At 39.3% G+C, this 15,716-nt stretch overlaps 1 protein-coding gene across 1 annotated transcript in view; it reads left to right on the forward strand.

Moving 5' to 3' along the window:
* FBN2 (fibrillin 2) overlaps positions 1 to 15,716 on the forward strand; it is a 261,440-nt gene that overhangs the window by 139,520 nt on the left and 106,204 nt on the right. Inside the window, exons 9-15 of the mRNA XM_079793608.1 lie at positions 65 to 217; positions 1,759 to 1,992; positions 2,969 to 3,106; positions 9,756 to 9,875; positions 10,756 to 10,881; positions 11,743 to 11,865; positions 13,553 to 13,675. Coding sequence (XP_079649734.1) covers positions 65 to 217; positions 1,759 to 1,992; positions 2,969 to 3,106; positions 9,756 to 9,875; positions 10,756 to 10,881; positions 11,743 to 11,865; positions 13,553 to 13,675 — 1,017 coding nt within the window. The remainder of the gene's footprint in view (positions 1 to 64; positions 218 to 1,758; positions 1,993 to 2,968; positions 3,107 to 9,755; positions 9,876 to 10,755; positions 10,882 to 11,742; positions 11,866 to 13,552; positions 13,676 to 15,716) is intronic.

Consider the following 15,716-nt stretch of genomic DNA (forward strand, 5'->3'; position numbering starts at 1 on the left):
AATGATTGATGTAAGAACCTGAGATAATTCTGCCATGCCTTCTATTTTATTTTCACATGTTCAGATCAAAGATCAGGCACATGTTTCTCAGGCTTGGTGAACGGTCGCTGTGCACAAGAGCTCCCGGGCAGAATGACAAAAATGCAATGCTGCTGTGAGCCTGGCCGCTGCTGGGGCCTTGGAACCATTCCTGAAGCCTGTCCCGTCAGAGGCTCTGGTGAGTGGCTGGCTGCTAGTCTCCGCAAGACAGACAGTACTAAGAAAATTTGTACTAATGTACTAATGTACTTTGCTCTTCTTTTTGAAGTCATGTCATGTCTATATTCCTATTACTGTCTTCACTGTGACTTGGGTGTTTTGGGGAGAGTTAGGGTAGCATTATTTATTTGGGATCAATTTTGACTGTACCTAATTTATTGATATTAAAATAATTCCTAAAAGCTGATTATCACCGGTCTTTGTGAAGTATTTTTAAAAATTATTTGAATGCCCGTATTTCAATTCAGTTTTAAAACCTCCTGATCTTTCATTCCAGAGCTTGACTATCTTTGACTAAAAAGTTCAACCTCCATTTATATTTTATTTCAGGAGTACCCTTATCTTATCTTATAGTTTCCCAATTCTTGAAGATACTTTCTTTTTTCTAATGACCTGAACAGTAAGAATACCAGGGTAGGAGGATGCCTCTCATTCATTTTGCTGCATTAACTGCCATATAACTGAGTCTAAATCGGAAAATCACTTTAGGATGAATGAGCAATAGCGTCTTTTATTAATATAATATGAATAGGTAAAGTAAAATTAATATACAATAACATATGTTGATATACCTTATCACATAAAGGTATATCAACATATGTTATTGTATTGTTTCATATTAAATTATAATTTTTATGGAAACTAATTATTTGAACTATGTTTATAAAATGTGTAACTATATGTACTGTTATGGAGAAAAACGAGGCACATTCTTTCAAAATCTTTAAGCTATAAAACATCAAAACTAAGTAGTAAAATTTTTAAAAAGAGTTAATACATAGTATATAATTTTGGAAACTCATAGTTCTACTAGTAATAAATAATAGTAATATTAATAATAATAAATAATAGTAATATTAATACTGAAACAATTACTTGAGCTAAATAGTTTTCATTTCTTCTGATATAGTTTCCTAATTCTGAGAACAATTAAGGAAATAAAGGCAATCACTATCCTTACTTCTTTTCTCTCAGCTTCAATACTTGGACAAATAAGGAGCAGATTTTAAAGCTTATTAAATACCATCTTCTGTTAAAATCCACATTGGAAGAAATATTACTCTAAAGCCATATTAATTCCTTAAAGACAAGAAAAGAGATAGGAAACATGTATAGGTGCAATACTGAAGACATTTCAAGCAAAATAAAATATATAGGATGAATTATTTAAAGCTTTAATTTTCTTCCATTCAAGTAAATTTCTTGCATTCATAGGTATATCTAGAATTTTATGACTTTCACTAAGGGACATAAAATCAAAATACTCATACAGACAATTCTTTGGTTATGCAACTCAGTTAAAATATGGCATATAGGTTTTAATATTTTTCTGAAACATGTATACCGTACCTTTTTCTGCTACTGTTAGCATTGAAAATATTTACCAGGATAATGCCCTACTTATTCACATCATGTAGGTACAGATAAAGTAACACAGATTGCTTTTATTATGCAGGAAGGCGGCCATTGTGTGTAACTGAACTTTCTTTTTTTTTCTAGAGGAGTATCACAGACTTTGCATGGATGGACTTCCAATAGGAGGGATTCCAGGAAGTGCTGGTTCCAGACCTGGAGGCACTGGGGGGAACGGCTTTGCCCCAAATGGCAATGGCAATGGCTATGGCCCTGGAGGGGCAGGCTTCATCCCCATCCCTGGAGGCAATGGCTTCTCTCCTGGTGTTGGGGGAGCGGGTGTAGGGGCCGGGGGACAGGGGCCCATCATCACTGGACTAAGTGAGTGTTCACTTTTGTGTAAACTCTTTCGTTTTCTGCCTTAAGTGATATTATAATTCCTAACGTTTTTTTCCAAAAGGTGTGTTTGTGCATGTATACATATATGTGTAAAAATCTGTTTCAGGGTCTAAACTATAATGCAGTAATATAGAATTCTTAAGAAAAATATTATTTTTTGTGTTTCATTAACTTTCCAAATTGGAGAAAAGAATGAGTGACCCAGGCTTTCTTTGAAAGGAGAGATGAGAGCACAGTGATACTCCAATCCAGATGACGCCATTCAAAAGCACGTTTTTGGTTCCAGTGTATTTCACTTGGCCCTTTGCAGCTGCCCTATTCATACAACCCTTGAATTAGTTCCAGAACCATTTCTCAACTGAGATAAACTGAATAAGGCTTGCTCTGTGCCTATCCAAATATTATAATGAAATATCTTTCTTTTCCTCACTCTTTTTTGTTGAATAACTTAAGAAATCGAGAACCGTGGGCTTTAGGCCAGAATTGGCATTGGTGTACTTGACATTTGAGTTCATTCTTTTTAAAAGAACTGCTCTTGCTAATAATATTTTATGATGTCCCACGGTGTGGTGTTTATTATTTTTGGCATATTGCCTGTATACTATATCTGAATATTCAGCACAGTTACAAAAAAGGAAATGGAAAGCATTCAAATGTACAGTAGAACATTCCTGACATTTTAAAGACATTATTGTGGGCAAAGTCTCCAGATGCATAACTTAACAAATGCCAGTTACAACCATGTGTCACAAGAATATTTTTAAGATCCTCAACCTTAAAGTTTTAATGCAACCTAGAATAATGTGAGCTTTTGATATATACACCTAATTAATGTACTATTAAATATGCTTTTAAAATTAGCTCTAAGAAAAGTAATCCATGTAATGATGCACTATTAGCTCTAAGAAAAGTAATCCATGTAATGATGCGCTATCACTTGTGTTTTAATTTTCCATAGCTATTCTGAACCAGACAATAGATATCTGCAAGCACCATGCTAATCTCTGTTTAAACGGACGCTGCATACCTACTGTTTCTAGCTACCGCTGTGAATGCAACATGGGCTATAAGCAGGATGCAAATGGGGATTGCATAGGTAAGCTCATGACTCTTTAATCCTTCTTAGTCTTTGATAGCTTTTACACTGTACAGATAAATTGGACTGAATGTGATACAAAAAAAGTCTTTTGAAGTAAAGCTAATTCCCAAACTGTCTCTCCTGTGTGCGTGGTCTTCCTATGCTTCTTTAACCTACTGCGGAGCTAGGCCACATCAAGAATCCCCCACCCTAAATGTAAGATTTCTGGCTCTGTCTTTCCTTGCTTTCTTTCCTTCTTAGCTGAAAACACTGGATATATGATGGTGTCATTAACATGCACAGGAAGGTACAAATTGGGAGGAAATAGCTGATGATTTTTTTTTTTTTACTCCTCACCCAAGGATACTTTTTCCATTGATCTTTAAAGAGAGAGTGGAAGGAGGAGAAGGTGGTGGGAGGGGGTAAGAGAGAGAGGGAAACATTGAATTGAGAGAGACACATCAAATGATTGCTTCCCACACGCACCACGACGGGCCAGGGATCGAATCCACAACTGAGGTACTTGCCCTTGACCTGGAATGGAACCCACGACACTTTGGTCCACGGGCTAATACTCTAACCACTGAGAAAAACTTGCCAGGGCTGATTACAATATTTTTAGACATGTAAAGTTTTAGGTGTGTAGAGTATTTAATTCTAAAAGTCTAAAGAAAGCTAAGAGAAGTGTTCAGTGCCAGAGGTACAGATCGGTAACATAAGGTGGATATTAACCATGAGAGTGAATACTGTCTCCTGGACTGAACAACAAGAGGGATGAAAAGATTAATAGTAATTCTGCGCTGGATCCCGTGGAACAACAACATAGGTTCATAAAGAAAACAGTAATCGTGTTGGAGAGAGAAAAAAAATAATGCAGAAAGTATTATGTCCCTGAAGCGATGCAAGGGCACACTTTCAAGAGAAAAGGAGTGTCAAGTGTGTTAAATGTGGCAGAAAAATCAAATACAATGAGGTGGGGAAATCTACTGGATTTCATAACAAACGGGATTTGAGGATCTATTACGAGTAGTTTTAGGACTATGGGAATTGAGCCATTTTGAGGTTTTTCTCTTATTTATTCTTTATAGTAACAAATGATCATGTATATGTTTCGTAATTAGCATAACACTAAATACCAGATTTGGGTTCAGGTCTTCTGTTACAAAATATAGATGAGAAACCAGGAACAGAGAGTTAGGATTATAATATTGCCAAGTTAAACTGAAAAGATCTAAGTGGACTATGATTATGAAGGAAAATGTGAGCCAAATACAATGTTTTGGAAAAATGATTATTCTAAACTATGTACAGAGTTACACGATGAGAATGATCAAATAAGGCTTATTTCAGGGTCCCTGTGTACCGTTGCATAGGTTTTCCACTGCACAAGTGTAGCAGGTGCCATTCACACAGCAATGATGCACCCTAGGCTGTGCAGCACAACCACACACAGCAGCCCTGGCTGAGCAGGGAATACTCGATGCTTGTTTAAGTGATAGACCAGGTGGTTAGTTTGGAAACATCATGAAATACTGATATGTCTATTCTTATTACCTTATATGTCTTGAAAACGATTTTATTACCAGAAAACATTATTATCCTATATAATACGAGAGGAATATGCTAATTATCCATTACGCTATGAGGCGTAACAACCGGATCATGGATCTGCAGGAGGGTGGGGCAGCGAATTACAAGGGGCAGCAGAGAGCTACAGGAGGTGGACAGGGCAGCAAGCAAGTGGGAGGCGGAGAGCTACAGGAGGGGGCAGGGCAGTAAGCTATGAAGGGGGGACGGGGAGAGCTACAGGAGGGCGGGACAGCGGGCCTAGATATACAGAAGGGGGCAGGGTAGCAAGCAAGTAGGAGGCAGAGAGCGACAGGAGGGCAGCAGTGACTTACTGGCGCACGGATTCGTGCACAGGGGGGCTACTAGTAAGTATATAACATATAAAATATTCCCTCTTGCACATACATACACAGTTACAATCTGTCAAACTGAAATTTGATTGGCTATTTTTGCTTTGCTATTAATATTTGTCATTTATGTGTCACTGCATGATTCACTAATTAACAAGTAAATATAGGCCAGAAGTTAAATATTTTTTGTAAACTAGCCAGAAACTACCATTTATTCCATGTTAGCTCCTGGATACACTTTATTCTAGCTAATAAAACACCTCCACTCAGGGGGAGCTTGCAAACCTTTGGCATAAAGATAAACTGTCTTTAAGGATCAGCAGTTCCTTCTGCAATCATGCTGCTGGTCCAGCCTTCTTAACCAGGGTTCCTGTAGAGAATGAGGCCCTGCAGAACTTCACTTTTCCCAAGGGTGGTGCATGGTTAGTACAATGCTAGATGCACAGGAAATGAACTAACCACATAAAATGGATGACTTAAGGTACTTTTCCTGGAACCCAGGTGAGAGGGCTGCTGCCACCCTTTTAATAAACTCTATGTCAAATGTATTATTGGGATTGTATATCTGCACAGTTAGTATCCTATCTAATAAAAGAGTAATATGCAAATTAACCATCACTCCACTACACCCACAAGCCATGCCCACCAGCCAATCAGGAGCGAGTATGCAAATTAACCCAACCAAGATGGCTGTGGCCACGGAGAGAGCAGGAGGCTTGGGTTTCCCCAGCAATGGAGGAAGCCAAGCTTTCCGCACACCCTGGCCAGCCCAGGCCTCCACTCAAGGCTACAAAGTTTCAATTGTAGAAGATAAATAAATCCCAACAAAAATGGTGGCTGCCACGGAGCTGGAGAGAGCAGGAGGCTTGAGTAGCCCCCGGCGAAGGAGGAAGCCAAGCTTCCGCAGCCCTGGCCTGCCTTGGTCTCCACTCAAGGCTACAAAGTTTCAATTATAGAAGATAAATAAATACCAACAAAAATGGCTGCAGCCATGGAGCAAGCAGGAGGCTAGACTCCACTCAAGGCTACAAAGTTTCAATTATAGAAGATAAATAAATCCCAGATACCAGGGCCTCCACTTGGGTCACGGGTGGGCGTGGCCAGCCTGAAAACCACCACAGGCCTCTCGCCCAGGCCGTCCCACGCCCCAAGGGAACCCCCACCCTGATCCGGGACACCCTTCAGGGCAAACCAGCTGGCCCCCACCCGTGCACCAGGCCTCTATCCTATCTAATAAAAGAGTAATATGCAAATTGACCATCACTCCAACACACAAGATAGCTGCCCCCATGTGATCAAAGATAGCTGCCACAAGATGGCTAGTAGGGGAGGGCAATTGGGAGGGACCAGGCCTGCAAGGGAGGGCAGTTGTGGGCAATCAGGCCAGCAGGGGAGGGCAGTTGGGAGGGACCAGGCCGGCAGAGGAGGGAAGTTGGGGGCGACCGGGCCTGCAGGGAAGGGCAGTTGGGAGGGACCCAGGCCTGCAGGGGAGAGCAGTTGGAGGGGGACCAGGCCTGCAGGGGAGGGCAGTTGGGGGTGACCAGGCCTGCAGGGGAGGGCAGTGAGGGGTGACCAGGCCTGCAGAGCAGGGCAGTTAGGGGCAAACAGGCTGGCAGGGGAGCAGTTATGCATCAATCAGGCTGGCAGGGGAGTGATTAGGGGATGATCAGGCTGGCAGGCAGAAGCGCTTAGGGGCAATCAGTAAGGCAGGCAGGTGAGCAGTTGCGAGCCAGGAGTCCTGGATTGTGAGAGGGATGTCCGACTGCCCATTTAGGCCCGATCCTACTGTGTTCGGGCCTAAACGGGCAGTCGGACATCCCTCGAGGGGTTCCAGATTGGGCTGAGGGACACTCCCCACCCCCCACCCCTGTGCATGAATTTCATGCACCAGGCCTCTAGTGTTAACATAAATCTTAAACTTCTGAGTTTTACCCAAACATTATTACAGACAGTTCCATTCTTGTTTGATATCATCATCCAGCCCTTAAAAGTTAAAACCTAGGCAGAGTTATCTTTCTATTGTAATTTGTAGGGACAAATATTAGTATTGGAGCATCTTTTCAGAAGAGAAGTTTTTAATGTTTTTCGTTCTATACTCTTTTTAGTGTCAACTTCTAGCCAATTTGAGTTTGAGTTATAAACAACATGTTGGGATGTCAGAAAAAGCTAAAGAGGACATAAGCCCAAGATGACGTGGTGACGATGTTAATTGCACCTGTGTTTTGAGGAATAACAAACTGCCCTTGCTGTTTGGAAACTTCCTTTAGATACTGAGGAAGTGCTATAACTTGAAAGTCAATAACTGTATTAAAGGGTCAAAGACCAGGAAAATAGAATTGGGTCCATTTTGCTATTATGAGTTACTCCTGAGATCTGGAAAGTTGTATTTACTCATCACATTATTCTCTCCTTTCCCTGAGAATTCTACTCTAAAATGAATTTTTGTGACTCTTGTTGTCTAAGTCAGACTGCTGTTAGCCGTGGTTTTTAACTCCATTTAAATTATTCTATTTTGGAAGAGTAAGAAATAATTTTTCTATCTGTTGGGCCAAAGATAATCTTAGAGCCCTTGCAAATTAAAAGTGTTTGCTAAGTTGGAACATAAAGTACTTTTTCAAAGGTTACTATTTCTCACACCAGTAGTATCTGAGAATTTAACCATTTTGATGATGTCTTTCTCAATTACTTTAGGCGTTTAAAATTACTTTCTCATTTATTTTAGGAGTTTAAAATCTTGTGAACTTTCCTAAAAATGCTCAGTCCACGGTGAAAATACAGGAAGAAATCAAAGTGCACAGTCTGTAAATATAAGTGTAATGTTTTCTGCACAAGGCAGAACAACGGGGAACACTTGGAAGTGTGAGACTCAGAATAAAGTAGGGGCATGAGGTGTACATTTCAGAACATGGCAATGCTCATTTATGATTAGTCTTCCATTAGCTGAGAAAACCAAAGTGGTGTGAAAGTCATGGATTTTAGTCACTAGTAGGTTTTTGGTGATTGTTGTCCTTCCAAAATAAAAATAAGTAAGTGAACGAATTCTCTTCTCTGGGTACTGGTTCTTTAGCCAAGGGGCTAGGGAAACAGCAATGAATTGGAGCTTGAGTGGCACAATACTGGCAGAGGCAATCCTAGGAACTAGAGGCTTTGAGAGCAGGTTCTTAAGGGGAGGGAAAGGTTCTGAAAGTGACCCAGCTTCCCAGAAAGCTTATCTAAAGAGAGGGGGTTGGATGCATGTTTTTCACTAGAACAGATCTTTACAATGAAGCTTCTGTAAAGATGCATCTCCAGCACAGTTTTAATTGTTACAGTCAGTATTACAAACACATAGAACTTAAGGGATCTTCAACACTGCACACTGAACATGAAATTTCATATTGGAAAGTTCATTAATTATACTTTGTATGCTTACTAACACTCTAAACTCTCTTTTTTCATTTTGCTTCATTCCTTTGGCTCAGTAGAATTGATGTTATCAACCAAAAGTTTAAATGTAAGTGAGTCTTAATGGGCTGAAGGTGTCTTTAGATGAATCGAAAACATTTAATTTGTGTGTGTGTGTGTGTGTGTGTGTGTGTGTGTGTGTTTTGCTATGAGATTCCCCACCCCCCTTTACTAGAGAGAGCTTAATTGCATTCCGTCTGAGTGTTTATATAATTGAGGTTGGTGAGTTTGATAGAGTACAGTTCCTGTTTTAAGAACATCTGTGAAAAGAGTAATCTGTTTATTAAAATGTTAAACCTGTGAATTGATTTTATTGTTGTGCTCTCTGATTTAGCTGAAATTGTATATGTTAATGGCTTCTACACGTATGTGAAATGGCAAGTCATTATGCCCTTACCAGCCAGCCATGTTTTTAATTTGCCAACATTCAGAATACTGTTTAGTGGGCATTGCTGAGAGAAGATGAATTAAACTTTTCTAACATGTGATTTTTCTGGGAGTTGACTTCCAGTCTGTCATTTGGTTGTGCAGTTCCTGAATTCTGCGATGGGTTTGCATTTAATCAGGCCTTAGGGGGGCTTGAATGAAAAGCAGTGGCATTTTTCCCATTTAGGATCAGAACTAGTATTTGCATAAAACTTGGTTTTATGCACACACACAAAAAAATCCTGTGCTAATATTAAGATCCTAGACAAACCTGAAGCTACTGAAAATAATAGGCTTTGTTTTAATTAATTTCTATTTTTACCCCACCCTCTGTTTGTTACTACAAAATATTATCAAGCCTCTATGCATAGATAGTTGCATATATAGTTGAGTTCTCAAGATGATAAAGAAATCCCATAGTCCAGCTATCTCTTTCATTAAAACTAATAGAAGTGACAACATGTAATATTAATATATATTTTCAAAAATTTTCAATTGATCTTCTAACACTATCCTGAGGCTAGAAAAGCTATTCACTTGCCCAGACTACTAAGGATAGTAAGCACAATAGCCTATTGGAACTCAAGGCTGTGTCTTTAGAGTCCATGCTTTTAATCATTGTGCATTATTCAGATTGAAAAATCATTATTTCTTGATTAAAGCAAATTTGCTTGTACTCTCCAATAGGCAATATTTTTGTAAATCTCCATACTGGCCTCTGTATTTAAAGAAAGGAATGTTCATTCATTTATAAATACTCTGCTATTTAGACTATTACCACCGACTAGCCTCTCAAATTTAGGGGGCCTAAATGTACTTTAAACAAACATTTCTAGAAATGGAGTGAAGTCTATAATGGTTTCTTTTGCTGCTCACAGATGTTGATGAATGCACATCAAATCCTTGCACTAATGGAGATTGTGTTAACACACCTGGATCCTATTATTGTAAATGTCATGCTGGATTCCAGAGGACTCCTACCAAGCAAGCATGCATTGGTAAGGCAGTTTGCTTTCACATGTGAAAATGTTCCGTGAAATACAGCGACCCAGGCTGTTGAGGTTAAAAGTAGATTTATTAAAATAAAACATGGAATGAAATAAGCGCTGTTCCGTTATTACAGATTTCTGTTCCTTCAGAAGGGCTTCCTTTATACATAAACACTATTTGCATATATAAGCCAGGCATCGTGGTATCTGGCTTCACAAAAATTCAGTGTATCTTCCTTTCCTAAATCACAGCTTTCTTTTTCTGAGTAACACCAGTAGCATTACTGCTCTCCAATTAATGGGATTTAATATTTATAGTCATTTTCATCTACTGTTTCCTGTGAACCTCACACACAGTCCAACACCAAATTATGCCTGGTCTCTACCATGGTCCAAACTCTCTACCTCACTGCTGATTCATCTAGGAATTCTTTTCACAGATGACTCTGCTTGTCTTCTTGTTCATTTCCTATTCATCCACGAGTAGTTGCTTAAACAAACTTGCTCCAGAAGTTTTCATCATGTTGCTCTTAATCCAAATATTCTGTAGTTACTTGATTCTTACTCAACTCCTTGCTCTGATGTTTAAGGTCTTCAACCACTGTGTCAAAAACAGCTCCCCTGGCTGCCCTCGATTAGGTTCACTGCACACCCATTTCATCTTTCTCTTTCCCTCTTGAATTACTCAAAGCTTTAAAATTGCTCCATCTACCTACCCAAGAAAAAAGAAAAGGTTAGTGAGAAATGGAAATTTTGCTAAAGAAGCAGCATGATTTTGTATATTACATGTAAAAATAAACTGGATATTTAAAATTAAATTTATTATCTTACTGTTTGTATCTTTAATTATTGTAAAATAAAAATGTTTGGCCATTCTTAATTTTCCCAGATATTGATGAATGCATCCAGAATGGGGTTCTTTGTAAAAATGGTCGATGTGTGAACACAGATGGAAGTTTCCAGTGCATTTGCAATGCTGGCTTTGAATTAACTACAGATGGAAAAAACTGTGTTGGTATGGAAATTGCCTGCTCCTTTGCAAAAGATTTTTAAAGGATATACATTTTTATTTAGAAGCATATATACTATTTCCATGAAAGCTCACACAACGAATATGTGAGAGTTCTTCAGGTGACTCAGGGAAAATATAAATGTATTTAACATAAGACTGTTAAAGTGAAACAACAGATTTTTATTTATTTCTTTTTTTTGGCAAATGTTATAACAAGGAACACTTTGCTGCTTCTGGAAATTTTCTTGCGTTATATGTTTAATTGTAAGTAGCAGTTATTCTTTGTAATAATTATTACTACCTACTGCATTTCACATATTGGGGTGACAACATTGACAAGATAAAACAGGTCTCCCCCATCCTCACTCGGGGGGTATATAAAAATGTTTGGTATATGTGGAAATCAAATCTCTAAATTTGTGTTCCTGGTGGTGTCTAGTAGTACAGCAGGTACCATTACTTCACAGAAATATTCTATTCACACAGCAACACATAGCTCACCCACTAAGAAAAGTCCAGATCATTTCACTTACAATGAAGTTTGTCGTTGCGTCATTCTCCCTTACAAAAGAAAAGAAAAAATCCCTGAAATCATATTAACTTTTTTGGAAATCTAAATAAAAGCTACTCATGTGGTTTTAATAGCCACTAAGCACAAAATTTACTTAATTATTTTCCTTTACATCCCTTATGCACATTCCCTACACTATTTGCTCTCACTCAGTTTGCATTCATATGAGGGGGGTTGGGGGGAAATTCATGAGCACATGGCTCATTTACGCAGTGGAATTTGATTGTTTGTGGAAGGAGAGGAAACTGGTTCCCTCAAGGCCAGTGGTGTGAGTTCCTCTCTCTCCTCCACAGATCATGATGAATGTACAACTACCAACATGTGTTTGAATGGGATGTGCATTAATGAAGATGGCAGCTTCAAGTGCATCTGCAAACCAGGATTTGTCTTGGCTCCAAATGGGCGTTACTGTACTGGTATGTGTGGCTTTGAGATAGGAAAATCACTGTGATTGAAACCATCTTTTTTCTTTGAATGAATCACGCAAGAATTACTTCAGTTTCTTCATGTGGATTTTATATTATTCACATCTCTTGCTAATTCAGTAAGGCAGGTGTCTAAAGCTTCCTAGAAAAACACATATTGTCTAGGGAACAGTAATATTTTACAAAACTAATAATGATACAGGAAAAATTAAGAGTATGACAGATAGATTCTAGTAAGTCTGAAAGAGACAACATAGAAATAATTTGTCTCTGCCCTAAATTAAAAAGGGGAAGAAAAAATCTTGAAAGGTTTTCATTTTTGTGTGTTCTCAGAACTAGATTTTCAACTGTCGATTATTATTAGTTTTGAGTTACATCTTTTCCCTAAAGCTAATATACAGATCATTTATGATTATATCATTATCTAAAAATCTTACATTGATTTAGTGAAGAAATAATTTAAATATCCCTATCAGTTGTTTTTTTCATAAAGGCATTGTGAAGGCCAAACTCTAGTGATAACTTAGCAAAAGATAATGCCTCTTAGAAATAAATAAGGCTATCTTATGTGTATACTCACAATTGGAATTTAGTAAGATGAAACAAATTTTGCAGTTCCTACTTAGAAACAAGCTTGTTTTCCCCCCTTCAACCCCCTCCAGCTTCCTCATTTTAGACAAAATTAACTTTGTGGATGGTTTCTGCCTTCAATTGCACAAATTTATTTGAATACTAAATAAGACTCATAACTAATCCCTATAATTTTAATGAAATTCCAGGGACATTAGAGAGAGAAAAATCAAGACTGATTCTCATGTTTCTGAATAAAAAAAATGCTTCTTGACTATTCAAGAAAGGGGAGTACAGGATTAAATAGAACCATTGTAGTTTTGCTGATTGAACTCATCACTAGGAAGTCATCTCAAGGTTAGCTGCCTTGGATGTAACACAGGATATGAGGTTAGCATTATGTTCCATCCAGTGTGTAGCATTACATTATAGCATGTGATTTATTTCAGAATTTCTTAAGAAAATTAAATACACATAGAAAGATAACCTAGATCTCACCAATTTCTGCTTTCTTTAAATTATTTTTTAATTTTCTTATTACAAATGTTGTAGTCTGTAAGACTTGAAATGTTCATGATTTAGCAGCCCTGTGTTTTGAAGGCTGTTTCATCATTTGGGGAACCTAATTATGAGTTACCTTTGATAATTTGAAGCAGATTGAAAATTAGAAGAGATACCCCAAACTATTTTGATATTATGAACTGATAAAGTTAATATTAAAACATCCCTCGTAGTTAGAATTGTGTGTGTGTAAATAAAAGGTGATTACAAAAGTTTACCTTACTTTTAAGAATTTGTTTCACTTAACTAATTGGGATTAAATATTATGTATATTAAACAAGGTTGCCAAATAAATAATGAAAAAATAGTAAGGCTGGTTTTTTTACAAATGGGTAAACTTTCACTTAGTCTTTCTGAAAATGTTTCAGAGTTGTATAAAGATACAAGATTTCCCTGGCAAATTTGATTTTAAAAATTATTATAACATCTGTTTTCCCACAATTTCAAAATTAAAAACAAAAGGTTGAAAGTATAGAGCAGTGACAACAGGTAAAAAGAAAGTTAAATTTACCCAGTTGTGGCCTGGCTTGTGTTCCCCTCTGGGCAGATGTTGACGAATGCCAAACCCCAGGAATCTGCATGAATGGGCATTGTATCAACAATGAAGGGTCCTTCCGCTGTGACTGTCCCCCAGGCCTGGCTGTGGGTGTGGATGGACGTGTATGTGTCGGTAAGTGAAACATTTTATAATGTGTCCCCAAAGTCCAAATGATCTTTGAAAAGGGGGCAGATATAGTTCCATCCAGTGGAATAATGTTTAACCATCAAAAGGAATGAAATACTGATACATGAGAAAGCAAGGATGAGCCTTGAAAACATGCTAAGTGGAAGAAGCCAGTTACAAAGGACCACATAAGATATAATTGCTTTCATAAGAAATGTCCATAATAGACAGATCTACAGAGACAGAGCAAGTCAGTGGTTGCTTAGAAGGAAGAGGGTAGGGTGGCAGGAGAGGAGGTGATAGCTAAAAGGTATTTCTGGGGTAATGAAATGTTCTAAAATCAGCTGTAGTGATGATTGTACATATCTATTAATATGCTGAAAACTATTGAATTGTATACTTCTAAATAGATGAAATCTATGGGATATGAATCATGTATCAATAAAGCTGTTTTAAGAAATGGATAGATACCCCAGCTAGCTCCCTCAGAAGGCTCTGAGGAGAGGCCAGTCAAAAATTCCGAAGCCAGGCCGGTGTGGTTCAGGGGTTGAGCGTTGACCTATGTTGAACATTGACCTATGAACCAGGAGGTCATGGTTCAATTCCCGGTCATGGCACATGCTTGAGTTGCAGGCTAAGTCCCCAGTAGGGAGTGTGCAGGAGGCAACCTATCAATGATTCTAATCATTGATGTTTCTTATCTATCTCCTTCTCCTTTCCTCTCTGAAATCAATAAGAAATTGTTTTTTAAATGCCAGAGAAGAAGAAAAAAAGTGTCCTTAACCCAGCACCCTTAATGATGTTAGATAACTGAGTTTCTAAATACAGTAGATTTATATTTCATAATTAATAACAAAGAAGGCAGGAAACAGGGATTATGGTTATATTTAAGTAAACTCTTGTTTTTACCCACACAAAATTAAAATATAAATAATCAGTACCCTAGCTCTTGGACTTATGTCAAAAGCTAGAAATGTTTTTATATAGTTACTAGAGGCCCGGTGCACAAAATTTGTGCACGGGGGGGGGGGGGGAGGTGTCCCTCAGCCCAGCCTGCACTCTCTCCAATCTGGGACCCCTTGAGGGATGTCCAACTGCAGTCGGACATCCCTCTCACAATCCAGGACTGCTGGCTCCCAACCACTCACCTGCCTGCCTGCCTGATCACCCCTTAACAACTCCCCTGCCAGCCTGATTGACGCCTAACTGCTCCCCTGCCGGCCCAATTGCCCCCAACTGCCCTCCCCTGCTGGCCTGGTCACTCCTAACTGCCCTCCCTTGCCAGCCTGGTCTCCCCTAACTATTCTCCCCTGCAGGCCTGGTCACCCCTAACTGCCCTGCCTTGCCAGCCTGGTTGCCCCTAACTTCCCTCCCCTTCTGGCCCGTTCCCTCCCCTGCAGGCCTGGTCCCCCCCCAACAGCCCTCCCCTGCTGGCCTGGTTGCCCCCAACTGCCCTCCCCTGCAGGCCTGGGTCCCCCCCCAACTGTCCTTCTCTGCAGGCCTGGTCGCCCCCAACTGCCCTCCTCTGCCAGCCTGGTCACCCCTAATTGCCCTCCCCTGCCAGCCTGGTCACCCCTAACTGCTCTCCCCTGCTGGCCTGGTCATCCCTAACTGCACTCCCCTGCAGGCCTGGGTCCCCCACAACTGTCCTTTCTTGCAGGCCTGGTCCCTCCCAACTGCCCTCCCCTGTTGGTCTGATCACCCACAACTCCCCTCCCCTGCTGGCCATCTTGTGGCAGCCATCTTGTGTCCACATGGGGGCGGCCATCTTTGACCACATGGGGGCGGCCATCTTGTGTGTTGGAGTGATGGTCAGTTTGCATATTACTCTTTTATTAGATAGGATTATTCATCACTGTGCAATTAACTATAGAAACAAGAGAAAAGCATGAGAAAGAATTTTATTTTAAGCCATAAGAAATTTCTTTTGGATACTTTTGTCAAAAGTGTTCCATGAAAATAAATCAATGTTACCAGTCATCAGCTTTAAAGAAACAGGAAGACAAAAATGTCATTGGCATTTCAAATCAACTGCTATGTTCTCATG

Source organism: Cnephaeus nilssonii, assembly GCF_951640355.1.
Source record: "Cnephaeus nilssonii genome assembly, chromosome: 2".
NCBI lineage: Eukaryota > Metazoa > Chordata > Mammalia > Chiroptera > Vespertilionidae > Cnephaeus > Cnephaeus nilssonii.